Source organism: Daphnia pulicaria, chromosome 8 (genome assembly GCF_021234035.1).
Source record: "Daphnia pulicaria isolate SC F1-1A chromosome 8, SC_F0-13Bv2, whole genome shotgun sequence".
NCBI classification, from domain to species: Eukaryota; Metazoa; Arthropoda; class Branchiopoda; order Diplostraca; family Daphniidae; genus Daphnia; species Daphnia pulicaria.
This window is the reverse complement of record NC_060920.1, coordinates 13,250,438-13,278,423: the sequence shown is the minus strand read 5'-3', so window position 1 is coordinate 13,278,423 and position 27,986 is coordinate 13,250,438. Positions and strand designations below refer to the sequence as shown.

General features: G+C 41.8%; 1 protein-coding gene and 1 long non-coding RNA gene across 4 annotated transcripts; both read left to right on the top strand.

Moving 5' to 3' along the window:
- The first annotated feature begins 9 nt into the window (after positions 1-9).
- LOC124310994 (ABC transporter G family member 21-like) lies at positions 10-24,107 on the top strand. Of its 3 annotated transcripts, none has more exons than XM_046775214.1 (14): positions 10-385; positions 2,382-2,772; positions 19,442-19,584; positions 19,653-19,822; positions 19,912-20,017; positions 20,112-20,212; positions 20,313-20,568; positions 20,672-20,854; positions 20,941-21,078; positions 21,147-21,304; positions 21,382-21,589; positions 21,664-21,884; positions 21,959-22,167; positions 22,262-24,107. In XM_046775214.1, the coding sequence occupies exons 2-14, from the start codon at positions 2,675-2,677 to the stop codon at positions 22,452-22,454; spliced, it is 2,184 nt and encodes a 727-aa protein (XP_046631170.1). In that variant the 5' UTR covers positions 10-385; positions 2,382-2,674; the 3' UTR covers positions 22,455-24,107. The 3 variants fall into 3 exon arrangements, with proteins under 3 accessions (XP_046631170.1, XP_046631171.1, XP_046631172.1); XM_046775215.1 differs by lacking the exon at positions 10-385 and adding an exon at positions 1,065-1,567; XM_046775216.1 differs by lacking the exons at positions 10-385; positions 2,382-2,772 and adding an exon at positions 18,835-19,344.
- Positions 24,108-24,797: 690 nt separating this feature from the next.
- LOC124311574 lies at positions 24,798-27,951 on the top strand. The gene is made up of 10 exons (XR_006909907.1): positions 24,798-24,914; positions 25,186-25,249; positions 25,765-25,876; positions 25,939-26,090; positions 26,190-26,343; positions 26,413-26,679; positions 26,781-26,837; positions 26,913-27,034; positions 27,359-27,494; positions 27,652-27,951. It is a non-coding gene; the product is annotated as an uncharacterized LOC124311574 (long non-coding RNA).
- Positions 27,952-27,986: the final 35 nt, after the last annotated feature.

Here is a 27,986-nt window from a genome sequence, read left to right as displayed (position 1 = left end):
AGTCGTCTGATGTGATTTTCAGATGGAATGATGGACAGTTGGACAACGTAGTGGCTCAAGTCGGACCCCCCTCTAGTGACCTTTTTTTTCTCTTTCGTTTCCTCTCTGTCGCCATGTGGCCGTGAATATCTGCTGCGACGTCGGTTAAAAACACACGGAACAAGTCCTCGCAACCGTCTAGAAGGTCGTCTTCTCCCCCCATTGATTGAAATTCAATTAAAAGACGAAGAGAAAAGATAAGACCTGCCCCAGAAAGAACGAGAGTGGCTATTGATTGACTGCCATTTCGTGAGACTGCTGTTCGAGTTTCTAAAAGAAGAAAAAGTTCTCCAAACCACCCGAAAAACGGTCAATTTTCGATGTCATCCCATCACAAGTTTTACAAGTAAGTCAAGGTTCAATGGCGCCCACCGTTCTTTGTCATTTCCAACAATTTTTTTAAAGCCCCCCCCCAAAAATCCACTGATATGGGATGCACGTTTTTGTTTGTGTGTTGTGGCAATTGATTATTCGGTGAGGCATGTGGGCGTTTGGATTAGCGGAATATTGCATTGGGGGGGGAGAAAAGTCGCCGCGTGCTCCAGCTTTTTTTGAAGGTTACGTGCAAAGATGGCCGCCCTGCATTATCGGCTTTTGTTGGTGCTCCAATGATGAAAAATAAAAACTTGAAAAGATGTTGGGAGAGAAAAAAGAGAAAGAAATGGTTTTTATTTTTTCTGCTTTCGAGTACCGCAGGCTATGCTGGCGGGAGCTTTTCGTGAGTCGGGCGGGAGAACTCGTACACACACACATATAGAGGAGAGAAGGGTAGGAAGTTTTTTGACGTAAGAGAGGCGGAGAGAAAAGTTGCGCATGCGCCACGTCTTTTTTTTTCTTCAAATTTTGTCTCCATTTTCATCCGAGTTTTCTCCTATTCCTTGGTTTCATCCATATTCTCTTTTGTCGCTGAATCCAGAAAGGAGAGCCCTTGGGTGTGTGTGTTTTTCTTTTTCTCCATTTATTTTTTCCCTCCATCCACGACTATTCTGTCGGGGCTGGGCTGGGTAGCAAAAGCCCGTCGTTCTTTAGCTGTAGATCAGTCGGTCACTAGAGCCCATCGTGAACAGTTTCACCGTTCGTGCGCGCGCTCCGTTCACTTTGCCTCTATTTTCCTACAAACCTCCTCCCCCTCCCACCCCACTAACTCTTTTAACTCCTCCTTAAATTCGGCACGAATTTCGGTAGACGAATCTCTCGAACGACGAATTTAAGCATCGCTGTCAAAATCCAAATTTTTTCATTCGCTGATCTTCGACTTAATTTTTTCGGGAAAACGAAAAAATTTTTCTACACCAAAGACGATCGTGTATGTAGGCCAGTGTTGCATTGTTCGTTTCTTTTTGGTCTATTTTTTTTTTTTTTTTTTGAAGAGAAACAAAAATTCTTTGAGTTCCCGATTTCTATCGAGCTGGCCTACGTGCTCTTGTTTCCGCTCTCTCTCTCTCTTTTAATTGTGTGCATCGTTCGTGCAAAGTGAGTGTTGGTTTTTTCGTTGCTCATCTTTTTTGCTCAAGATTATCAGAAACAGGTGAGTCGAATTTTCATCTATTCGTGTATTGGATTTGTTGTTGTTGGGGGGTTTCACGCTAGCTTCGCACAGACGTTACACGAAAAAAAATACAGCAGAAACAGGAATTAAAAATAGGATGGATTGGTGGAGCAGAATGGGTGGGAAAGGAGGAGGAGTTGGCTTCACGATTCGAAATGGCGCGCGCGCGCGCGTGTGTGTCTGTACGTTTTGCTCTCGGGAGGTCATCGCCCCTCTCTCCGTCGTTCACTAAACTTTTCTCTCTCTCTTTTTCTCCCGACATTTCGGTTTGTTTTGCAAAGAGAAAAGCCAACGACGAGGCAAAAGATAGGCGGGAAGAAAGAAAAGAGTTTGGTGTGTGTGTGCGGTACACATAAGGGAAGAGACAACGTCGGTTGACTTGTCAATAGGCATTTTCAGTTGGCATTTCTGTTCTCTCTGCATGTCGTCCACAACTACCGCCGCTTCGTGATAGTCGAGTGGATAATATACGCCGCTGGCCCCCCGGGCGGGATCATCTGTCGCAATGGCGGGCACGTGGCATTTGACATTTACCCGAAGAGAAAGGAAGAAGGGAGGATGTGAACGAAGAAGTCAAAATGGGAGAAACAGAAATTCAGTTCCAGACTTTGTACCGCCTTTGAACCTTGATCAAAAGGGAAATGTGTGTTAATCCACCCACTTTTTCACGACACCCTTGATGGCATTTGTTTTGTTTTTACGAGTCCCAGGGTCTCTCACACTAGTATCTTGACGAAATTCTCTGCCAAAGGTGAATTTTCGTGTTCTCATTTTGATCTTTTGTATTATTTAGGTTGTTTCTGCCATGAGAAGGTCGACGCAGTGAATTGCTTTGCTCCGTTAATTCATTAACGAGCGCCATCGAAAAACCATTTTTGTGTGTTGAATAAATTATTCAATTTTTCTTTCGACATCTCACGGCCATTCGGGTGTTTTCACTCTTTTCGACTTGGACTTTGTTCGTTCGTCTCCGGTTTGGATTCGACTCTACAAGCTGCTCTACTGGACACAGTCTGGAATCAAGTCAATCATCGGCTCTTCAATCGCCAACAGGGTCCATTCGACCTGACGGAACATCCAGCTGAGATGATAATTTCCAAGGACCTCTTCATCTTTGGAGAACAAGACTATTTGAAGCTTCTCCGAGACAGCAGAAAACGAGATATGGGACGTCCCGTGACTAGGTAAGTCCCTTATTATTTATCTGCCATTTTACATTAAAGATAAGTAGTGAGTTGGATGTCTTCATTGTCGCTATGGCTGTGGGAGCGTTTCCTCTCAATCCCCACACATAATAAAAAACAACTTGTGTCGTGGTGGTGTTGCCTTTAGTGTGTGAGTGTGAAATTCGGGAGTTCCGTCTCTCTCTCTCTTCGTCATAGGACTTTCACTCTACCAAGCTTCTTTTTGTTTACTCTGCGGATTGTACAATTTCAAAGGAAAAGTATCGTAACATTAGATCTCGAGAGGAGCCACGACCTTGTCGCCGACAATCAAACTGTTGCATCATACGACTTGGTTTTCCTTTTTGGATATTATTGTTAGCCCCTTTTTGTGTGGACTCGTTTTTGCTTGTTGATTTGGTTGGCTGACGTTTATTTATTTAGTCCGACATGAAATTTCCCGATTGTTATTTTTTAAAAAAATGACAAAGGTTGAAGGCTGCATTGATTCGTCTGTTTCCGTTAGATAGCTCAACAAAACAATATCGATCGTGTGTGTGTGTGTGCTCCTACACAATATCCTGCCGAGTTTGTGTGTGTTATGGATCGTGAAAAATGAAGGCAGACCTTGAAAAATCTGGATTGGACTTTATTCGGTCAACACCACCTGGCGATTTCATCATAATGTGGCGGGTTTTTCCGTTTCATTCTCGACTTACTGACAATCACGCGTCCCCAAATGAGCGTGGAGCACTTCTCTGTTGGGGGTGTACTCGTATTAAAAAAAAAAATGAGTAAATTGCACAATCGTAAGATTCAAACGAGCGGGAAAAATGGAGTGAGAAAACGAGCCGAATTTTTGTTTTTTGTTTTTCACAATGAAAAGAAAAATTCTCAGCAAAATGTGCGGTTCATGTGCGTACAAATGTCGTCCATTTTTTTTTTTTCGCGATGCGTGAGTAAATTTTGTCGTGTGTGTTTTCGGAACCACTAGTCGCTGGAAAAAAAATTGCTCATCCGCAGCCTTCTTTTTCAAGGTCACTTTCCCTCTCTTTCAACAACCGTGATTGTACGCTGAAAAGGAAAAAAAGGCAAATGATCTACCTCTTATAAGAAACGTCCGGAAATGCCGCGCGTAGTACGCTCATCGCCATTGGCCACTTTGCTCATCACGTAATTTTCTTTATTCTTTTCTTTGAATTGCGATGAAAAAGAAAAAGAAAAAAGAAACGAACCGGTTGTCTCATTCCCATCGATACACGGCTTCCTATTCAACCGCAGTCTTTTGCAAGTCGTCCTTCGTCCTCTTGTATTTTATTATTATTTTTCTTTTCCTTTTGTTTAATGGTTAATGAAACACGGTTGGTTACTTTTGCAGTTGAAGAAAGATAAATGGGAGATATTGATACATCTGCCGTGAGTTTTTCTTTTCTTTCTTCCAATGAAAAAGCTCCCGGAACTTTCGCGTTTTATTTGGCTGCCAAGTGCGAACGTCACGGACAACCGACCGACTAACCTTCAATTTATATATTGGTCAGCAGCTGCTGCTGCTGTTGCTCATTTATTCGCCTGACGTAAGATATACAGGCAATTAGATAGCGATACCCTGGGACACAGGGTGTCTATATTCTATCCCGGGCTTGACAGACTTTGTTTCCCCCTCACCACTCTGCTTCTGTTGCGTGAAACATTCTTTTTCGACGAATTTGGAAGTCAATTGGAAAGTGATTTTGCATATAAAAATCATCTGATGGAATGGGTCAGACCACTAAGCCGACAAGGTCATGGTGACCGTGAAAAAATGGTCCGTGAGTTTCGCGTTCAGTTGTCCAAATAGTTCGCGAGATAGCGTGACCTCGCCTTGCTCTTGCGACATCTTCCACCTACTACCAATAAGGAGAAATTGGCTTTTTTGTGTTTTCCATGTCGTTGTCATTTTGGCTCCTGTTGAACGCTGGTCACCCTGACCGCGCCCTTGGTGTCGAATCACGCTGAAATCTCGTTCGCTAGAATTTGAACGAAGGTCTTTATTTTTGGGTGGGGTGGGGGAGAGGGACGTTTAATTAATTAATTTTAGCTCATTCGGCCATCAGTGAAGGTACTTGTTAATTGCACATTTGCATGACAGGCTGATATATTATGTGTTCACGGACAAAGAATGGAGGCGACTCTTAAGGCCATGATGAGGCAAAAGAAACGGGACTCTCTGTTGGTCGTCATCCGTTCGAAAATGGAAAGTGAGATGAAGGTCCCTCCGCGTTCACCCAATAACCCACAGAGGAAAATGAATAAGACTTTTGCTTTTTTTATTTTATTATTTTTCCTTCTCTCTCTCTCACTTTTCGTTTTATTTTGCTATTTTATTTTGCGGCGCCAAGTCGCCACTGATCCGATGGACGGCGTCGGATCTTTTTCTCTATTACATTTCGCTTGGTGAAACATGAAGTTGTGCTGGACCATCGAGTTATCACGCCAGATGCGATAGAAACGTCGACATACCACCGGCCGCTCGTGTCTTAAAACTTTCCTTTTTTTTTTCTATTTCTTATTCTTGGTCCTAAAATTTATTTGATTTTCTGAATTTTTTGATGGGCTAGAGCATTCAGATGTCGCCCGGGTAATGATCACTTTTTCAAGCTGGCGATGACATTTCGATTGACGTAGGAATTGGGTCCGGTTTCGTTCGTCCCCCTTTTTTCTGTTGAGTTTCTTTAGTCGGTAGACATGGCAACCTTCACGATGAGTGTGTGGCCTTCGACGGGGCTTGATTGGGAGCAGTGATAACTGGTGTTTGTGTGTCCAGGATTGAGAAACGGACGGATTCATGACAGACTCTCCCCCCTCCTACTTGTTTTTCCCCCCCGCCACATCTCGAATATGGATCGGATCCATTTTCCTTTCTTTTTCGTCCGTCACTAACCACTCACGTCCACCCTTGGCATTGGGTATTTTTTATTTTATTTTTTTTTTTAATTTCCATCTCGTTTTCAAGGTCACCAGCAACCTTATCACCCAATGAACAGGTAAAAATGTAAATGGGGCGTGGCCAAAATAGTATTTGTTCCCAACGCAATCAATTTGCTACGGTGATGGTTGGGACACTTGTGTGTTACGTACCTGATTTGCATACTACAAGCCTTGTTTTTTTTTTAGTTCTCTTTTTTCCTTCTCATTAAACGGCTCTGTTGTGAGGGGGGGGGAAAGAAAAAAGAATCCGAGCGTGCGGGAGTGCGTTTGAGTCCAAGAAAGTCTAGAACTTTCGCTGGAGGGGCCCGCTCAATAGCAGCAACATTCTTTTCGAGTAAAGCTATGAGCGGCGGTGGCCGTGCCGAAGGAATTTGGCGAGGACAGCGTTCGTTTTCAAGGACAAGGACCCGGGCAATCGCCCGCGCGCACACACCAACAACTTGCTCACGCAACATCATCCACTGGCGTTCGTTCGTTCGCTTGCTCGCTCGCCTTACACGTTTGCCTTGGTTACGACTAGAAATAGCACTAGCGATGAGTCAATAATACTACTAGCGCGTTCCCCCTGCCTCCACTTTCGCTCAGCGTCCGGAAATCAACAAAGTGACGTTGTTGTTGTTGTTTTTTTTCTGATTTGTAAATTGTCTTTGCCAAATTGTAGTTTGCCAAAGAGCCTTGGAGTTTTTAGTGATCAATCTTTTTTTGTTTTTTTGTTTTTGGTCGCTCGGCTATTCCTAGACGAGAGATCCTCAATCTAACCTTGAAAGCGACACCAATTCCAAACCGGGAGACATACTGATACTTGACGTGCTTGGCGGGCGCCATTGGCAAAGATTTTTCCGACAAGTGTATACACTGTATAGTCATAAAATCCCCCCCTTTTTTTTAAGTGCTGGCATTTTTTCGGCCATTTCTCAGAAAAATCAAATTTTGTGGATCAATTCGAATTCTATCAACTGGCGTATCGTTGTCTTTTCTTTTAATAGGAGAACTCCACCCTTCAAAATGGGGATACAATTTCGCTTGTATTTACTTGAGTAGCATTTCCTCGAAGTCGATAACGCCCACCAATTCAGAGAACAGGTCTAGTTTTAGATTGTACACAAGATGTTTCTTTTGTGTGATGATTCTAAATGTGGGCGTGTGTCGATCCCGAGAAAGTCCAGCCATGCCCCAACTTATTCTTTATCTACAATTCTACATGGATCGATATTCTATTTAAAAAACCTACGATCGATTTTGTGGTTTCATATCCGCCACACTTCAAGTCTAATCGCCTCTTCTCTTACACAATTTTTTCCTCGGAAAACTCACAGAGGCAGATCCTTAAGGAATGATTTGCCTCTGGCCGTTTTTCATTTTCACTCTTTTCTCCACCGATTTCCCGGAATCGATTCCGTAAAAGTAAGACACAGCGACAACGTCTCCCGCAAAGGGCTGAGCGGAGGATATGGCTTTACTTGGTATACAGTCGTTAGTTTTGAACAAGTTGAGAAAATGACGCGCATGGCAACAGAAAAAGGATTTCACTCTGTGCTCTTCTACTCTCTAGTCCTTTCATCCCCATTTCTTTTTTAAATAATTGCCGAATATTTAATTTAAAAAAGTGCGCGTCTGCGAGTAGAGATGAGTGGCTATCCTCGTTTCATACGGTTTCCAATCAACCGTTAGTCGTGATTGCGTGTTTTTGGTGATGACTATATCCATTCACATGTAAGGCGGGTCCGTCTCGTTTCCGTAGGGCAAAGAATACGAGGCGCCAAACGCTTATTGGTCATACCGTGCAGGAAAGTTTGCCAGGTTCTTGAACTCTTTACGTTTGAATATAAAAGAAAGAAAAACAACAATCAACGTAAACAATAAAAGGAAAGATCCAAATGGATGAGAAGAATCTCTCGTGATTTTTTAAGGAAAGAGCCTCTTTTGCTACTTCACGCTGGTCACGAGGGGCTTCCGCATTGGCGCTTGACCCTTTAAAAGAAAAAAAAAACAAACATAACAAATAGATGATATAACTACAGAATGGAAACACGACGTAGTAGTACGAATTTGGTTTTACAGACGAGTTTTCTGTGTGTTCTTTTTCTTTTGGCGGTTTGAGAGATGGAACCATAAAATGTGTTTAGCGTGCAATTTGAGGGATGAAGCCAAGCCTCCCAACATTGGCGACCTGTCGTCAGACTGGGTCGCGCTTTGTAGATTCCTCTGCTCGGCCTGATTTTGGCGGATGACATTCGTAAATATCCCATTTTGATTTTTTGATCAAGATAAAAAAAGACGAGTTCTGTCCTGTTGGCTCGGCTTTGGTGAACAAGTCGGTCAATCACCTCCTCTTCTTCTTCTTCTTTTTCGTCTTCTTTTTTTCTTTTTTTTTACCCGACTCTAACCGGTTGATCACGTTTCTCTCTCTTTCTTATTCTATCCTTGTTGTTTCTTTGATTTCCTTCTCTTTATCGCTTCCTTCTTTTTCATCGTCTTATCTCTCATCCGTCGGTTCTTGGGAGTTTTTTTTTTATTATTTTTCTTTGAATTTTCAAACGGATAAGGCGCGATGGTCTTTTTTGGTCATCCAAGTCCTTGTTGGACTTTTGACTTGCATCTGCCCACTTGTGTTGCCTCTTGTGAAGAGTAGATTAGAGGTCGCCCCGTGTTTGTTTGCTCTCCTTCTCCGCCTTGTTAAAAAGTCTCGAAAAAGGAATAAATTGAACATCCGAAAATGCTGGAGAGAAAATTAAAAAAATCAAAAGACAAGTAGAACAAACAGCTTTCAAAGTCGAGAGGATATAGTGCAACGCTCTCTATCGGTATCGGGCTTATTACTATGTGGCCGCCGTCGGGTAGACAATAAACCGAAGGAATATGCCGTCATACGGCGACTACGAGGACAATGACTGCTGCTGCTGTTGTTGTTATAGCTACTTACGATACCGCTACCTATTGGATTGGAAAGTAAAACAACGGTTGTTTTTTTCGGGTCTTCTTTTTTTTGTTTTCGGGAAAAAACGTCGTTATGAAATGGGTAAGGAAACCAAAAAAAAGTAGCTCTACAAATAACCCTAGAGTCTGCCAGCCGTCTGCTGTCCCGTTTCTTTTTCATTGTTGAGCACCACCACCCTTAGCAACCAAATTGAGATGAAACATTCCGAAACCAAAGCAAAATAGAAACGTTGCGGAGTTGCGGTCAGAGCCAACCCGACTCCACCCTTTGAAATCGGGAACGTCTTGTGTGTCTGCTCGTCTCCGTTAGACGCACGGATAAAAATAAGAATTAAAACTGAAAAAGAAAAAGGCAAATTGATAAGAAAAAAACGAACGGGTCGATCTTTAAACCTTGTTTTGGCCAGATTTCATTTGCGACACGAGCAGATGGTTGCCATTTGATTACTTACTTACTTTTTGTTGTTTTGTTTCGGTGTGAATCCAGTTTGTATGTACATAATTAAACGAACACCTAGCGAGCGTCCTGGATTCTCCCGCTTGTGTTTTTGGAAAACAATCTGGTGGCATATTTCATTGCGACTTTCCTTCTATAAAAGAACTCTTCTTCTTCTTTCTTTCTTTTTTTGGGGTGATATCACCAACACCATAAAGACTGGGAGAGCTCCAAGTGTGGCCCTCTCTTTGACTTGGCAAGTCTTGCAACACCAACGACGCGGACGTGTGTTTTTTCAAAGCGCCACAGAATCAAAACTGAAATGAGTGTGGTAGATGTATAGTAGTAGTACTAGCACGGGGGAAAATCTCTCTTTGAGTTCCGCACTGTGGCATCGTACAATCCAGAGTCGGTTCGAGCTAGTGAGAGCTAGTCTAAAAAGGATTGAGAAAGCCCTGTGGTAAAGGTTGGATAATATATATTCTTGATCGTGGGGTTTCATCTTACGCCTCTTCAAGTGAACGGGTTATTTTTCTTCTTCTTTGCCCAGATGACTCGTATGAATAAACGATAAGAAAAAGAAGAAAAAAATGTGAACTTGGATGAGGTCAAGTTCTTTTTTCTTTTTCGTGATTGGGCCATCTCGAATTTTTATTTTTCTCGCTGATCGGCTTTCAGGCAGAACCTGATACGGCCTGCTAGATGTTTGATATCACACGTTTTTAGCCATGGCCGCTATACTATCCCCTCCTCTCCATCACCGGTTGCCCTACTTTTCATGGCTCTCTCTGTGACCAATTACGTTTTCTCGGGCGTCGACCTTTTCAGCAGCGCAACCAAACAATGGGCCTTATTTATTTATTTTTTGTTTTTTTACATTCTTATCTTTTTTATTTTTATTGTGTAAAAAGATACGACCGAGTTCGTTGACCTCCCCTCTCATAATATTCCTATTTCGTTCTCTTGAATCGCTCGTGTGTGCTGGCTGGCTGGCCGGCCGTTGTTGGTTCGGTGTTGTTTATAAGCTCCTAATTGGGTTTCTGCTTTCTATCGGCCAATAAATTTGGACCCAATGGAAAGAAAAAAAAAAGATCTTCTCGGAAATGTCATTATTTTTTGTTTGGTTTGGTTGCCGGGCTGGTTCTTGATGGGCCGTTTAAAAGTAATCCAATGGGGCTCCTGTAAAATGACACGACTGGAAACGCCACGACAGGTGCCGGCGTTCGCCGTGGTTATTTCCACGGATTTTTCACCAGCCGTTTTGGAAACATTGGGGTCAAGGACGGCCGGCTCATGTCGTCCAGCAGCAGCAGCCGTGCTGCGTTGGCTGCAAAACTCCCATTGGAAAGGGATGCGACATCCGAGTAGCGTCTTCCGCCTGATTTCTTTTTGATTCATTTTTGATTGTAGTTTGATTTGTAAAAGAGTCGGAACCGCCCAAATGTCTCGTGTTGCGTGCGTTCTCAAATAATGGCATTGCACAACATCCAAATCGAATGGGGAAATCTCTCTAGCTGGCTTTCGGGTGACTCGTATGATCGACAAATTACGACTCGTTTCTTTTTCTCTTTTATTCGAATACCAATTTCGTCTAAATTCAAGTCAACATCAAGAGAAGAGATTTGAGTAGATATGGATAAAATAAAACTTGGGACACAAACGAAAAAAAAAAAATAAAGATGCCATGGATATAAAAAATGGGAGAGGAGGATGGAACGTGTTTTGAATCCCACACTACCGGTCACGCCGGATAGCCAAAGAAAAAACCCACTTTTTTTTTTTTTTTAATTTTATTTTGCACGACTATGTAGGCTACTATATAGCCAGCCAACTAAGTTTCAAAGTGGAGCGACGGTACCTGGCGTCATCGCAAGCAAACAAGCAGTTTTTATCTAAATGGAATTCGCCTTGGGTGGATCTATTCTTTCTTTTTCTTGCGTGCGTGTGTATATAACTGTGCAACGTCAATAAGAAAAAAAGGAAGGGGGGGGGAGAGGTGTTGTGTGTGCCGGATTTCACTCTGCAAGAGAGTCGAGGGGGGATAAAATAGCGCAACAACCGTGTGGTAAAAGCGAAAGGTGACGCGCCTCATCATCGTCATACTTTTTGCTCGCCAAATAAAGCCGTGTGAAAGAAACCTCCTCCTCCTCCTCCTTCCCATCTGCTCAAAAAGAAAAACAAAATGGAAAAAAAAAAGAAAAAGAAAAAAAAAGTTATTTTTTACGCGAAAATTGCCTTTGAGGTCGTTGACCGAAAAACGGGATCTGCTACTCGGTGAGAAGAGCTCTGGACTCTCACGTCATCGGAATCCGATTAGAGAGTCGAATTTGACGTCCTTGTATACAACAGGGAAGGATAGGGATGGGGATAGATTAAAGGAAAGAAGAGATATGAAAAGAGATGATGAAGAGGAGAAACAGAACAAGTTTGAAGAAATACACAAACAATTGGACTTTGTTGACTCACAACATCTGCACGACCCTAATCTAGTCACGCCACCCAATCGAGTGTGGAGTACCAACCGACTGCGACTCGAGTAGACTGCGATAAAATTAATTCTCTAATTATCAGTGACATCCGGAATAGAAAAATTTGTGCATCGCAGCGTGATTATGAACACGCAACGTTGTGCGTTGGTGCGTCGTGTTGATTTAGCGCTCTAAAATTCGGCTTGGCTTGATGCTGGCTGCGTCTAGTGATAGTCGTCGTCGTCATGGTGCAACGCTTCACGATGACGCAGGACGGGAGAAAAGCGTCGGTGATGGATGACATGTGACGGCGCGTCTATTTCGCCAACTTTTAACTAACCGCATCGAGAGACCCAGGACATTAGGAGAAATGAAAAGGAGCGAAAAAGTGAATTCATCGAAATGAAGAGCCCAGTCTGCTTTTGACTGAATCGGCTCACGTGATGGCAGATCAATAACCTGACATCACGAGCGTCTTGGCTTTTCTACAGCCATAATACAATCACCTACTTTTTTTTCCCTTCCTTACGTAATATCCATCGATTTCTCTCCCTCCCTCGCATTTTCTGATTGTTTGGGCCGGACCGGACGGAAAAGTGCTCAATGTGACGTGTGGAGTTTTTTTTCAAATAGCGCACGACTGTCAACTTTTGTGCACCTCTCTCACAGCATGCATATTATTATCCCGGCCCGAAATGAGCGATGACGATCGTGAGCGTGTGCGGTGTGTGTGTGTGTATTTTGCACTGCACTGCAGAGTGTTGCGGGATCCGGTGACCGTGTCCCAGTTGGCAACCACTCCCTTAAATATAAACAAACCATGCTTCGTTTACTTTGTTCATTGGAAAGGAGAGAATATTTTTGCTTCTTTTTTTTCCCATTTCATTTCAATTTTTGTGGATTGTAGCAACATGATATCCGCTTATCAACGACAGAGTTGTAGCTTGGTGGCGGCCATGGAGACGGGCCAGCAGAGAGAGAGAGCTTGGAACCAACACACACAAAGTTCAATGCCCCCTTTTTCGTTTGCATCAAATTGCACTGGTGCAAACCAAACCGGCGATTCAAGTGATTTCATCTTCCCCTCCCCTGCCCTTGTCCAGCTCTTTAGGTTAATAGCGTCTTCTCTTCTCTATTTTTTTTTTAAAGTTTTGTTAACGTTTTTCGACGTGAATCAGCCGAAAAAAAGAAAACAAAAAAATCTTACCAACTTCTCAGTGGCAACAAGATTTTGTGGCTTCTTTCGATACGATGTGACGGGACTGGCGTTTGTTGTTGATGCGTGCGTGACCTCCACGGGCCCTCACGGGTTGTTGGCCGAGTTTCCGCCTTCCGTCTCTCTCTCTCTTTATTCGTTTCGTTTCGTTGTTGTTATCTTTGTGCGTTGCACAGACTTTTCTCTTTTTTTCTATTGGAGAATGTCCATATCCTTTCTCAGGTGCCTCGAGTGGCTCTTATAGGCCGTTGTTTGATTTATATATAAATTTGTGTTTATTTTCATCGTGAGCGTTGGGACAAGTGAAGTAAAAAGAACAACCCCCCTCCCGTCCAACACACTACCACCACACCAATACCAATGAAAACGCTCCTTTCTCTTTTTTTGGTCAACAGGTATTTGACCTCTTCTTTCATGGTGCGCTCACGCTCGCTCCCGATTGCGTTTACTGGTGAGAAAGAAAAACCCAAACAAAACGACAAGAAAAAAAACAAACAAAAAAAAACTTTCCATTCGGTCCCCTGTGCGTTAGTTATTTAACGTGCGCCCTATGCGTTTTTGTTTCGCCGTTCACGCATACGACGTCGTATACCTTCTGCAATTTTTTCGTACGCCTTTTTTATTTATTTTTTCGTTTGCAAAGTTTTTTCTCTTAGTGCTGTGTCGCTCTTTCTATCGGTTGGTTGTTTTCCATTCTTTTAGGGGTTTTGCATTTCTCCTTGTCGATTCGGTTGGCGTGTCGCTACGAGCTCTTTTTGGCGACGACGTGGCGAGCGAATCGGGACCAGTGAGAGTCTGTCGGCTACTACGTCACGTCTTTTGGCTTCTTTTTGCGGCTGTTTAGCTCCAGCCATCAACCTCGTGTGCTGATTTACACGTAATAAGCCACTTGAAACCGCAATTTCAAGACAAATAAAAAGGTTGATGCTCTCGGAAGATGAAAGGGACTGACCCAGCCAAAAAAAAACCCAAAACAAACGAAAAACAGTCGGATGTTGTGATCCCTGCACGAGAATGTCGTTGGAATGATCCTTTTTGGTTGATCCGCAATGGATTGCCCCCCCCCCCCCCCCCCCCACTGCCTACAGGGTTGAATGTGACGGGCGGACGAGAGAGTCGAATTTGGCCGGCGACTGTTTGGCGAGAGGAAGGAAGGAAGGAATCGATGCTGCGCCATTCTCGTCGGTCGTTCAACCCGTCGTGCCACTCGACTCCACGGTGGCCCACTTTCTCGTTCGTTCGGCTTGCTAAGAGAAGGGCGGAGCGGTGGGGTAGTAGTGGGTGTAGAGAGTGTGTTTTGGGAGAGAACGAACGAATGAAAGGAAGGAAGGAAAACGAAGGAAAAGAAAGAAAAGAATCAACAGATTCATGTTTCTTTTTTTCTTTTTCTATCGTGATTCATTTTTAGCCCTCTCGTTACTTTGGGACTTTTTTATCTTCAATGGTATTTTCCACTTTTAATTGAGCTGGTTTAACTCAACCGAAATGACGGAAACCAGCTTGGCCTGGTTTTTATTTTGCTTTATTCGGGTTTATTGTATTTTACTCTTGTCACTGGGGGGGGGGGGGGGGGGAGGTTAATCTCTTTCAATAACAAATAAGATGAGTCTCTATAGGCACCCTCGTCGTTAATTGTGGGACCCTTTTAGAACGTAGTGCTCATCTTATCACTAAGTGAATGGGCGGTCGATAGGGGAGGGGAATCTATTACACGGTTGGTTGTTTCACGTTGCTTACATGACGCATATTGTCCAGAGCAGAAAGAAGTTTAGTTTCGGATGATTAATATTGATTGGATCTCCAGCCCGTTGAGGTTCCCAGTCCCACCACCTTTCACTGCACCCACTCGAAATAAAATGGGACTATATACGAGCGCACACATGGTCGAAACGGGTCTATGTGCTGGACTGGCCAGCAAATCGAAAATGGGAATAGGAGAGAAGCCAAAGTCCATTGACTCCCCTAGAGTCTTAAAGCATCCAAAATTGTACACGAAAGTATTCTACATAGATTTGGTAGCTGGACAATGATCGGACTTGTGCTTGGGATATCTTTTTAGTGTGTAATGTGAAAGGCGTTGGACTTGTTCCCCTTATTCGTCCCGCCAGTCTCTCTTGCTTATTACCACTTCTGAGAAATCTCGTCAGCAGCTACAAGTTTGAACTGCACCAGAGCGAATCAGGACCCCTTAAGCCAGGGTATTATATTTATACAAGTACATACGTATACCTTTAAGTAAATTGTATAGATTTTTACACTGCTGCTGCTATTCAAGTAGGAAACACAACACCGACTATTGTATATATCATTAGATGGAAAATAATGGAAAACAGTCTTTTGATTATATACCCCCGCGCTATTTTATTTCGTTTTCTTTCTTTCTCTGTTCGCCGTTACTTGTACATTTGTGTCTATGTTTTTTGAGACGAGATTCTACAGCTGATGACCTATTTTTCGCTGGCTTCATATTCACCATTAGATTCAATAATGAATTCAAAAGAATGGCTCGGATTCTTTTCTCCGAATTTTTTCGTTCTGGCTATACGTACATTTGTAATAGCTTTTTCTTTTTCAAAACTCGGATCTCGTTTTCTTTTCCCGTACGGATATCACGTGAATTTCAGTCGGCGTGTGTGTGTGCTAGCGCTCTCAATTCAATATCTCTTTGTGATTATTCGTCTACTCTACCAACTGGTCGTCAATAGGATTGAAAAGCTTTTTGTTTTTTTATCTGGACGCAATTCGTTAAACGGTGCCCTCAAAAAAACAAAAACAAACGTCCCCCCCCCCCCAAAAAAAAATGCGTTGACGTCGTTTATGGGTATCTTGTCGGTCGTTTTCGGTGCGTTAGGTCCAGGCAGCGTCGGCGTCAGTGGCGAGTTCGTTCACCCCGCTTTCTCAAAAACCTAATGCCATGCCAGTCGAGCAGTCGCGCCGTCTCTTCGTCTGCTGAACGCACGACAGCACGAAAGGCGTGTAAAAGAGAACCCTGGATAGACGGGACGGGGGCCTAAGAGGGAGAGAGTATGAAGATTTCTATTCTTTGTTTTGGTTTATGTGTTTTATATTTCGTCTTCTTCTTGTTGTCAAAAGAATTTGGAAAAAAGCCATTTCCAGCCTCTTCCAGTGTTGTGTTCATTTATTTGACGGTGACAACGAACTTTTTTTTTTGGGGGGGGTTTGTTTACTTATCGTGTGTGTGTGTCGATAGAAAATGGCTGAAGCAACAACGTCCGGCTTTAAGGGACGTCGATCCGCCGAGCTATTTGACTGGCTGATATCTCGACAGTGATGGGACAGAGATCGAGAGAGAGAGATTGTAAATGGATGGCATCGGGAATGTGCGATTTGTTTTTGATGGCTGAAGATGCCGAGAGAAAGGTTATGTCATAGGTGAATTTATACATGTAGTTATTTTTGATTTTTTAAAATTTTTAAATAGAAAATTCCTTTGGGCTGGAAAAATGTTGAACTCGTCTAGCTATTGGCTCGACGCCCGATCACGAACGCTTTTCTCTGTTGTTTTTTTCTTCCTCTCGGCCTTATTCATTTTGTTTTTTAATATTACGAAAGAGGGAATGAATACTTGAATAGGTTTTGGAAGGAGGGTGGGAATATTTGTGATTCCTAGTTAGTTATCAAATTAAGTCAATAGAACGTGCTGTGAGAGAAGGGACTGGCTGCGAGTTCCATGGATTCACCACTATGACGTGACCATTGTTTGCAAATGGTTTCCGCCTCGATAGAATTGTGGTGCAACCGATGGAGATGCACAAAGGTTGAAATGGGATGTGAGGAAATGCAGGAAGAAGAAAGGCGAGCGCGGAGAAATTACAACGTCTAGTTAATAGTACGAAATGGCCGCCCGCATCACTGCTGGAATGAAATTGCAATGGTGGATTCATTGTTATCAGCCGAATGATTGGGTGCGATTCAATGCGTGTCCTAGGACTGTTTGCCATTCGGAAAATGAAACGGCATTGTCTCTGCACGCATCTCGATTGATTTTGTTTCTCCTGGCTCATCTCTGGCAATCGTGCATCGTCATTGGCAAATTAACCCGGCCGTTTTTCGTGATTGAATGGCGTGATTCGCATTTGTTTTTCTGTTTTTTTTGAAAATTCGTATTGTTGCTTTTCATTTCTGCATAACTTGTTGAAATATTTGAGCATGTTGATGCAAGACATGTAGTCCGGGTGAAAGTTGGCCTCTCAGCAGGTCGTTGACTCTTGTTCATCTCTCTTTTTATTTTTTTCTTCTTCCTTAAACTCTCTTTCTCCTTGGTAGTTTTCCCTCTCCGAAAACAACAACAGACACACACAGTTTAAGAAACACGGCATGCTATAGGAGACGGTAATATGAATTCGATAACGAAAGTGGTGTGCACGTTACGGTCAGTAAGCCACGCGCTGGCTCCGAAGAGTCCCGCGAGCCTCTCTTTAATACTATTTTCTCGGTATTTACTCCAGTCGTTGAACTTTTATTTTGAATTTGGTTTTTTCGGTTTTTTTTTTCAATTTCTTATCAACAAATTTATTTTTTAGTTTTTGTGTGTGTTCCGAGGCTGAATTTGTTGTTTCTTTTGGTTGGTTATTTGTTCATTGAATATGGGTTAATTCCTTTAAGGCCTATAAGCTTGTAAACTTACTCTTTTGTTTGTCTTCTTCTTACGGTTTGTTACTCGAGATAAGTCTTCCGGAAACGGAATTTTTTTTTGAGAGGATCCTAATTCAGTAGGACTTGGTCTCATCTTTCTGTTCACGTCGAGCGATCACACACAAACAAGAATAGAGAACAACTCCCAAGAAATAAATAAATACAATAAGAGAATTCGGGAAACCGAAAAGAAGAAGAAGAAGAAGAAGAAGAAAGGAGAAAAAACAATGGCCAAACCGCGCAACGGTAAATTTAGAGAGAGAATGAGAAACAAAAGCCGTTATTGTAGAGGTGGAAGAGCCCCATAGATACAAGTGAATGAGCGATAACTCTAAAAGAACAACTCATAACATTTGAAGGAAGAAAAAAAAAACGGAATAACAAAAGACAAGGAGGACGACATAAAAAGCAGCTTGCTATAAGGGGAATTCTGACCTTGTTTTGTTTCTTTTAAAAAAAATCTCGTTTGTGTTGTGTTCGTATGTAACTTTTCGGTCAAGTTGCTTTGTTTGGGAGTTATTGCGTGCGTAGCTTCACCATTTTTGACGGCTGCGATGCTGAAGCTTAAGCTCTCGACTCTCTTTTGGGCTCTTTTTTTGGGCTTGCGTGAGGGCCATATGAAACTGGATCTCGTCATCTAACTTGTTCTCTGGCTCCAGCCATCGCCAAGAGGGTTGTCCGATTTTTACAAAAAAATTGGGGGGAATTGTTTGGGAGTGGTTCGAGTTTTTTTTTACTTGTTTCCCATCTCGTCTTAAAAAGGAGACCTGTTGAATAGTTGAAGCTAAAAACGGGTAAAAGATGCACCGCGTTGCGGTGGTACATCTTGTCATTTCTATTCATAAAACCAGGAAGTTTGGAACGGACAGTAGATCTATGTGCCTCGAGCCTACAATTTCAATTATACAAGATTTCGAGAACTGGGTTGTGCCTTGTTTTTCGTCGTGAATGCCTACTGTTTTAGCTGCGAGATAATTCAGTTAAAAAAGACTTTAGAAAGGGTCTGCTGGAATATCGGAGCGAGTCAGGCACGGGCATGTAGTCCGGCGATTTAGTTTAGTTTTCCCCATACATAATGTAAACAGGAGGCGAACAAACTTTTTCAGGCTACTACTACAGAATACACTCTCGTCTTTCCATTACAAAGCTGATTTCTAAGTTCAAGTTTGATTGTTTGATTATTGAAGAGATGGACAATGAGAGATTCGTGTACTGCACGGCGAGTACGGCCGGCGAGGGGTGGGGGGACTCGTTGCGTTGGGAGGCGGTAAAATGTGGAGTGAAGGGGTGGGTGGCAGTGGGTAGTGGGCGAGTAAAAGAACCCCAGAGAGAAAAACAAAAATAAATGAAAAGGTTTCTCGAGCGTCCTTCACATTCTCTATAGTCTGGACGTTAGTAAGAAGGGTGGTGCAGTGATAGTCGGACTCTCTCAGGAAGTACGAGTTGGTTCCTGGTTCTGGTGGTGTAGGAGCTGCACTGCTGCTGCTACTTGCTACCATGAGCAACGGACGGATCAATTGACGCCCAAGTATCTGCTATCTTAACCCCCCCACCCTCGAGGCTCAGTTTCTCGCTGTCGCTCGTCGACGCTGGTAGACGGCAGTGGGTCATTCCAACCAGGTGTTTCTTTGACACGTTGTCCGCCATCAAAACAGAAATCAGAAAAGTTTTGATATATTCGTGAACTTACTTAAGTGGTGGTCGTCAATTTTGGCCGACGAAATTGTGTTTGATCGCCCATGTTTGATTTACTTTTTGGAGGTATCCCTTGGTTATTTTGAAGAAATAATAAGCGGACACGCATATCTGTCTTTTGGAAACGTAGTTAATATCAGTGCGATTTTTGCCATGATGGTCAGTCGATTGGGCAAAGCGAGTGGTTGCTCATCGCCAACTCGAAAATGTCACTTTCGGTACGGTGCCATTATTTTAGTTGTACAAATTGAATTAGCCCGTGAATGAAATGTCTAAATTTAGTTCTAATTTTTGGTTTGTTTCTTTTGAATTTAGACCGGATGGGCCAACTGGCAAGACTCGTCCTATGGACCTTCACTTTACCAGCCTGTCTGTCTCGATGGGCAAGCGGGCTTTGCTCAACGAAGTTTCGGGTGTCGTCCAACCTGGTGAAATTCTGGCAGTCATGGGACCTTCGGGTGAGTAATCAAAAATGTTCAATCATTTACCTAGTGTTTTTCTAATAACGGCACATTTGCACTGATAGGGTCTGGCAAAACGACTTTGCTAAACGCCATCTCTGGCCGGTTACCCATCGAGAGTGGCACTATCCACCTTAACGGAGAGCTGCTGAACAAGAAGCTCCGACGCAAGATTTGCTATGTCCTCCAGCACGACGTCTTCTTCCCTGACCTGACGCTCAAACAGACATTAGTGGTACGTGTCGTCTTAAATCTGATTTCTATTTATTTTTTGAGGGGCGATAAAATGAATTGAATCGGTGACAAATGTTGATTGATTTGCAGTACACGGCGTTGCTGCGCTTGCCAGAAGCAATGTCGTACAATGACAAAATGCAGCATGTCAATCACATCATCGAGATTCTAGATCTTCAGCGATGTCAAGACACGAGTAAGTCCCGTTTCTGCCCTTATTTGAGTGTCAGTCACCCTTGACCGAAAGTCCATGGCCGTGTTGTTAACCCCTTTGCTTTGTTACTTGGCAGTCATTGGAGACGGGTTGAGAAGAGGTCTGTCTGGCGGCGAAAAGAAACGTGCCAACATTGCGTGTGAGCTGCTGACAAATCCAGCGCTTCTTCTACTGGACGTAAGTCAACTGAACCTTGTACCACCCGCGCGCGCACGTGCGCTTTTGACTCACTTGTATCAACCAATTAATCGAACGCGATTCATTTTGGAATCGACAGGAGCCTACTTCCGGATTGGACTCTAGTACGGCGCACAGTTTGATGACGACGCTGAAGAATTACGCGCGTCAGGAAAACAAAACGGTCGTCTTGACTGTTCACCAACCCTCGTCGCAGATCTTCTACATGTTCGATCGGCTCTTGCTGCTATGCAACGGCCAGACGGCTTATTTTGGCGACACGAAAAAAGTCGTCGACTTCTTCAAACACATCGGCCTCCCCATCGAGCCGCACTATAATCCGGCCGATTTTATCCGTACGTCTCAAATATATACTCCCTCGCGGCAGTGTACCGTATATTTTGTGCGTCGGCAAGTTTTATATCATTGGTGTTTTCTTTTGTTGGGCAAATGTTACAGTGGAGCAAGTCAAAGGAACGGCCGAGAATCAGCAGAGGATCATTACTGCGTACAGAGAGACGCGGAGCGATCCCGATCTTGCCGAGCAGTTGCTTATGACTGTTGGAGTCGGCGGAACTACAAGTACCAGTACCATTTACGAGAACTACCTAGACGGCCTTCACAGCTCCAATCTTGACCCTGGTGAGTATAGTCGAAGCTAATACCGTGACAGAGACCCTAGAGAGCTCGTTTGATGGATGTCATCATCATTTTCGTTATTGTCGCAGCACAACTACCTAGTCCCACACAAGATTACGCCTGTCAAGGAAATGAATGGCATTTAACCTCGCCTCCATCTCCACCACGTTCGGTTGAACTGCGTTTGACCATCGAAAAAGGCGTACCTTGCGTTTACAATAAAATCGGTGAGTTCATCAGTGCCCAATGAGCGTCAAACTAATTCAAAACTAAAAAAATGAATTTTTAAAACTAGCTAAAGAAGAGGAAGACAGCGGCCGTTCTTCCTGGTCAGATAATCAAAGCCATGCGTCTCACAGCACTCAGGCCAGCAGCGGGTGCCACAGCTCGCCGGCCGAGTTTCACTGGGACGAGTCTACGAAATGGCCGACATCTTTCTGGACCCAATTCAAAGTATTTTTAACAGTGATTTCTAACATGCCGTAACGAATGCATGATGTAATAATTTTTTTGTTTTTGTTTTCTCTCAGGTCTTGTCGAGACGCAACTTTACTGTGACACGCCCGCGAATGCTTTCGCGTCTGAATTGGATTCAAACGCTTGGCTTAGGCCTCATGTCTGGTCTTTTGTGGTTCCGAGTCGATAGGAAAGAAGAAACACTTAGCAACATTCAAGGCTGGATGTTCTTTTCCACCACTTACTGGATGCTTTTTGCACTCTTCGGAGCCTTATCTTCATGTGAGTCTGGCTACTATTTACAAATGATTTGCTTTTGCGATTGAAACGTAATAACGTTGTCCTTATCAATATAGTTCCGTCAGAGCAAGAAGTTATCAAGAAGGAAAGACAGTCGGGTGCCTATCGTCTTTCGGCGTACTACATGGCCAAAATGGTCGGCGAGCTGCCGCTCATCATAACCCTACCGGCCGTTTATCACATAATTTCTTATCCGATGCTGGCGGTCGATTTCTTCAATCCCGGAACTTTCGTCATTCAGCTTGGCTTCCTATTACTCAACACAGTCGTGGCTCAAGTAAGCGATTGATCGAATTTCAATTTTGATTTTAAGGAATAGGCGTACTGACATTTTGAATGTTTCTTTGATAGAGTGCCGGCTTATTTATCGGGGCGGCTTGTATGGACCTGGAAGTATCAATTACCATTAGCGCACTTTATACCCTTGCCAGTCAGTTATTTGGTGGGTTCTTGTCCACGTCGATCCCGGCATGGATGGAGTGGATGCGGTACTTTTCCCTCGTCCATTATGCGTTCCAGAACATGCAAATAGTGGAGTTTAACCAAAATTCACCAGTTCGGTATGTTAAAACTCCACCTTGGCTTACTTATTAATACTATTATTGTGTATGTTTTAGGAAACATTTTTTTTAAATATTTTCATTTTCTTTTTAGGTGCGCTGAAAAGAATTCACGTTTTGACGCCTGTGTCAACGGGGCGGAAGAGATTCCTCCACACGCCATCCTTGCAGCTTCTGGTGGCACTGGGTTCCCCTTATGGGCCAACACGCTTCTGTTGTTGGCTTTCCTCTTCGTTTTTCGAATTTTAGGCTATATGGTGTTGCGTTATTTCCGCAGACCAAGATAAAGAAGTTTGCTGGTTACTTCAACAATAGCTAAAACAGTTGAAACGAGAAACACTAATTAAAGTGCAATCGCAATATTCTATGTAACACACCTCACACAGAAGCACGCTAAAAACAAAAAAAAATTACTACTACAAGAAAAAAAAAAAAAAAAACTAAAAAAGAAAACAAAAACAAAACGAAAAAAACAAAAAAACAAAAAACAAAATATTTAAACCTTTATTTTTCTATTCCGGACGGTTGTTTGCGTGTTGGTGACCATTGATACTGGACTCCTTTGCCATGTTTGTTGTGCAATTCTTTTCTGTTTGTTTGTTTCCCTCTATTCGTTTGACCCACTCCCCGATGCCAAGTGGTCAATCCTGACGAATTTCAGTCGCACCAGTAAATCTGCAATTCTGCATCCACAGCGTAGTTTGCCACACTGGGATTTAGGCAAAAGAACGTGTACAGGAAGTGTTGGTTTGTTTTGCGTGTGCATGTGTGAGCGTATGATTTATTTTGAATTTCGGTAATTTATGGTCCAGAAATATTGCCTCTTGACTGCGGTTGCGGCTTTTCAGCAGCTGGAAAAACACGGAAAATCCAACAGCGGCAGTCTCGGGTTCGCCGAGGGACTCGGGGGCTATGTGATTTATCATTAATTGCCAAAACGAGAATATAGGAAAAAAACAAAACGAAAAAAAAACATAAAAATTCCCTCCTTTAGCTCCCATTGAAAAGAGAACGATAAGAGTTATTCACATCTCCGAACCAGCCCTCCCCTTCCCTCCCGATCACCTCCGCCTCATATGATCCGTGATCGAGATCGAAACACATTCAGAGTATATATATATAATTATCGCACTCCTCACCTCGTGAATAATATGCCTCTCTTCATCACTACTTGTGCGAATGTTTTCTTTTAGAGTGAAATCCCGAGTAGCTCTTTTCTTTTCTCCTATTTTTTTGTTTGTTTGTCTGGCAAGCACTTGTTAACAATATTGGGCCAACATTGAATTCTCCCCTCACGCTCTTTTCATCATTTTTGTATCTCACGAGCTTCAGCGTTTTCAAAATAGCCTCGTTTTTCATCCAATCAATGTCGATGAATGTCCCCTTTCCGATGTGTAACGCCTCTCAGTTAGATTGTTACTCTTTCAGTGATAATAACCAACAAATATCAACAGCTAATAGAGGTCGAAAGTAACGCAGTTGAACAAGTTTTGCTGGCCTTTATAGGTCGACATAGAATGGATTCTTGCTCTACAGGCTCTAAACATCTTGACCATGCAAGTGGCAATCTTTAGAGGCACACACATTCTTATGCCCATGTGTAAAATACTAGGTGAATGAATGTCTGAACTTGGAGCGTGCCTAACCGTACGATATGAGTGGTTACATGGCAGTGGTTGCTGAAATTTCTAAGAGTCCTGTCGTTTTCATCCCTTTTCCGTTGGTCCATACTCTTTACTCCCCATCATTCACCCCGCACTTCAACCACGGGGATTACGTTATTGAGAGATATCTGTTCATACGTACCATCTCCCATCATATGCCTGTGATATAGCTTCCTCGGCTTATATTTCTTTCTTTAATTTGTTTTCTATCACTTTTCTTCTCTCATCTTTGGTCGATTCTGGAAATAATTGCGAAAATAAATGATTACAGATGAATCCTTGATTGAACTCGTTTATTGATAAATCACAGTGGAAGCATGTCCTACACGGGCGTATCGTAATTCGTAAGTTAAGAATTAACGGGTTCACGGACAACAGAAAAGAAGGGAGCTCAGATATGTATACATCAGCGCAGATAAGTCCTTTTTTTCCAATTTTTGCGCACTTTTATTAGTAGCGTGTAAAAGGAAATGGAAAAAAAACGATCACTTTCGTGTAGTTAGATATCGCTAACATCGCATTATTTTCTAGACACATGTCAAAAGTTCTTGTGATGCTCCTTTTTTTTTTTTTTTTTTCGTAATTTTATTTTTTTTTTCGAATAAATATATTCAACAACATTTTAAAAAATGTAGATTTCTTTAATGATTCTAGTGCCCGCATAGTTAATTTTTATTCTCATATTGATTCCACTTGAAATTCTTTACCTACTTTCGGTTTCAAAATTCGTAAATATTAATGAAAAGTGTGTAACGCCGAAAAGAACCCAACATTTTATTTTCCGTCCAACTCTTTGGCGTCTAGGCGTCCGTGGTGCGTGGATGCTAAGGGCTGTCACTAGGTGGCTAAATATTTCAGAGTGTTTAGGGATTGAATTATTCAGCCCTGTATTGGTATTCGGCATGGATGTACGGGGGACGGGTCATCAAAGCTTCAAAGGCTCTAAGCTAAAGCCTAAAAGCAAAAAGCCCCTTCCCCCTTTCTATCTCGTTCTTTTTCTTTTCATCGGAGACGCTGTCCGTGAATGTTTGGTCGTTTGGTTCAGTCTTGCAGGAAACTCCCTGACATTTTCGGCTCAAAATGGTAAGTCCTGTTTTTATTCTATGAGGTTATTAAATTTAAATTTTTGTTTAGTAAATTTACGGGTTACATGGCATTCAATTTCGACTTCGAAATTCCATCTGGTTATGTTGGCTGCTGTACTTTCCCCTCAAAATGTCGTCTCTTGCTGCATGTTGCACGTCTAAATCAGTGAAAGTAAAATGTTGATTAACGTAGAAATAAGACTTTCTTTGAATTAAAATTCTCTGACTTAGATTCTGATAGTAATTGAGCTTTTATTTATCTTAAACAGCCTGGATGAAGTCCAAGCTATAGTCATAGCATTACTTGTACTTGATAGCTGCCGTGGAATTAAGGTTAATCTTTAAGAGGTTCTCTACTCTCTAATATATTGTGAGACAAAATTGGGATGTAAATAGGAAATGTGAAATGGAAATAATGTATTTGTAGAATTGTAGGATGTATCAAGGGTTAGCATTTGGCCTTACATTTGTCAATATATATGTGTACTGCCTATGCATCTTATTAGTTGAGAATTAATTGAAGTTAAAACTGTTTAACATGAACTTGTTTTAATGAAGCAACTATTTCCTGCTTCTAAACAAGACATCGTTTATGGAAAGATAGTCATCAGCTTGTAGAGATTTGCCATTCGGAACAGGAATTGAAATTCCCATTTTTCTTAATAATCCTAAATGAAGTCTTTGTGACGCCTTAATTAAAATAAATATTTGATTGCTTAATTTTACAGTTGTAAGCTTATGTTAAACTTGCTTATTTTGTTTTAATTTGAAAGTTGTATTTTGAAATCTTATTTTTCATGTAATCAATGTTATTGGTTCACAAATGTTCTTTTGCATTGTGCTTATAGGTTTTCATGGACGGTTTGATAATTGACTTGTTTTGTTGTGGCTGTTTGGGGTGCAGTGGTTCTCCAGTAGAGATGCGTTGAAATGGAGCTTGTGCAGGCTTGATGTTTAATGGTAAATGAATTTTTTCAATTAAACAAAAGAATTTTCTGTTTTAGTAACCGTATTGACTTCAGAGTTTGTCCACCAGGGGGCAACTTTCTGTGTTAGCAACATGACACTCGTTAGCTCATGTCGCTTACGTCATTTCTGTTGCGGGTGCTGTTAGTTACGGTGTTCGTGGTCAGTGTCGGCAACTTCAACATTCTTCTTCACAAATCTCCTCAAGGTAATAAGAGGTTTTGATTCATTATGGTTTCTGAATGTCACAATTTTTCAGATTTTTTTTTATAATTCTAGGTATATTATACTATCTTGCCACTTCTAGATTCATTATCAAAATTTGATTGCTGAGGTGTTTGAAGAACAGTGAAAGTACTTCAGCTTAATTCCTATATTCTTTGGGTCTTGCCTATGATACACATCTGTTCTTGACATTTGAAGTCTTCTCCCTGTAGGCTTTGTTGGCTAATTGCTGGATGGTAAGAAATAGGAATGATGTATTTAATTATCATTGTCACTTAATACTTTTTCCTTTGATAATAATTAAGATTCTTTTCAAGTAGGATTAATGGCTTGGTAAAGTTGAGCTTTTTCAAGGCAGTCCAATGTCCACTTGTATTTGTTGCAGCCAGCTGGTTAATGGTGTGGTGAACTGTTGTATGAAGACCATCCACTGTTGTGATGAGCATCTGCATGCAGTCTGTGGTGCTGGTGAGGGAAGTGCTGTATGCTGTCAGTAGAGTGTGGTGCCAGCTTCAAATTTGAAGGACTCAATGCCTTAACAACTGAGTGTCTGAATCATTCTTTTTATAATTGTGAGCATAAGATAGAATTTCAATTTTTTATGTACTTTGTAATATTTTTTTTTTCACATCTCAATGTTATTGGTGTTCATTAATGTTCTTTTGCTTGATAGGTTTTAAAGTCAGTTCGAGTTGTATTGGTGTCTATTTGGTGTGCAGTACATGTTTGGGTAAGAGATTTCTTTCATTATCTTGTTAAGTATTTGAGAATTTGGTTAACTTTAACCTTCATTACTGTCTTTCAGGTGGTTTGTTGCAGCCAGATGTTGAAAGGGAGTCCAAGTCAAGTTGCGCTGCAGGTTCTGAAAGTAATCTTCATTGCTGGTATCATCCTGGAGTGTGACAGCAATGTAGCCATCTTGAAATGGTAAATCTATTGTGACATTGGGTTGTAATTTAGGAATTTTCAAATTGCAATTATAATATTGTACTGGGTTGTAAATTTTTGTGAAAAGATAGTGAACTGCCCCATCAGCTTTTGCTAAATTGTAATTTAGTTTTTGATCATGAAATTCCATTTCTTTTTACAAAATTTTGATGTAACCTTGTCTTGTAATTAAGATAATATTCTGTTGCTTGAAATTGATTTTACTTTAAACTTGACATGACTAAATCCTTTTTTTCTTCCATTGTGCTTTTTACATCTGGTACATGTTTATTTGTAAATGAATAATTTCTTTTTTTGCAACAGGACTTGACAATTTGATGCATTTGCCTTGGTGGTGATTATGTATTCAACCTGCTGCATGCAGTTAACGCAGCTGGTGTTCTCCAAAAATGTTAAAGAAATACTTGAAACAACGCTGCAAGATTTAACTGAAGAAATGGTAATTTGACTGAATTTATTAACTGCTTCTTTGAAAATGTCTTGTTTTCTATTATAATACTTTGTGCAGTCACAAGTTAAAATCTTGATTTAAATTTAAGTAAATTGACCATTAGAAAATTTAAAATTTTAAGACTTGATTAATTTTTTTTCCTCAGTGTTGTGAAAATGTTCATTGGTTTTGTGATCTGATTCCTGTTCAAGATATTATCCTGAATTGAGCTGAAGTCCTTGCAGTAACTGATTCTGGTGTCATCCTGAAGTCGCTGTGCCGGTACGTTGCTGAGTTGATAAAAAAAAGTTCATCGTGTATGATTGAATTTTTCAACATGATATAATGCGACAAAACCCTGGATCCGTCATCCTGGATGACGAAATTACCTCAACCCTAATTATTTCGTTCACTTATTATTTGTGTATCAAAGAAACATCTGCAATATTATGTTCTATTTGTAAATTTATTATTGAAATTTTTTAAACTTGTGTCAAATGT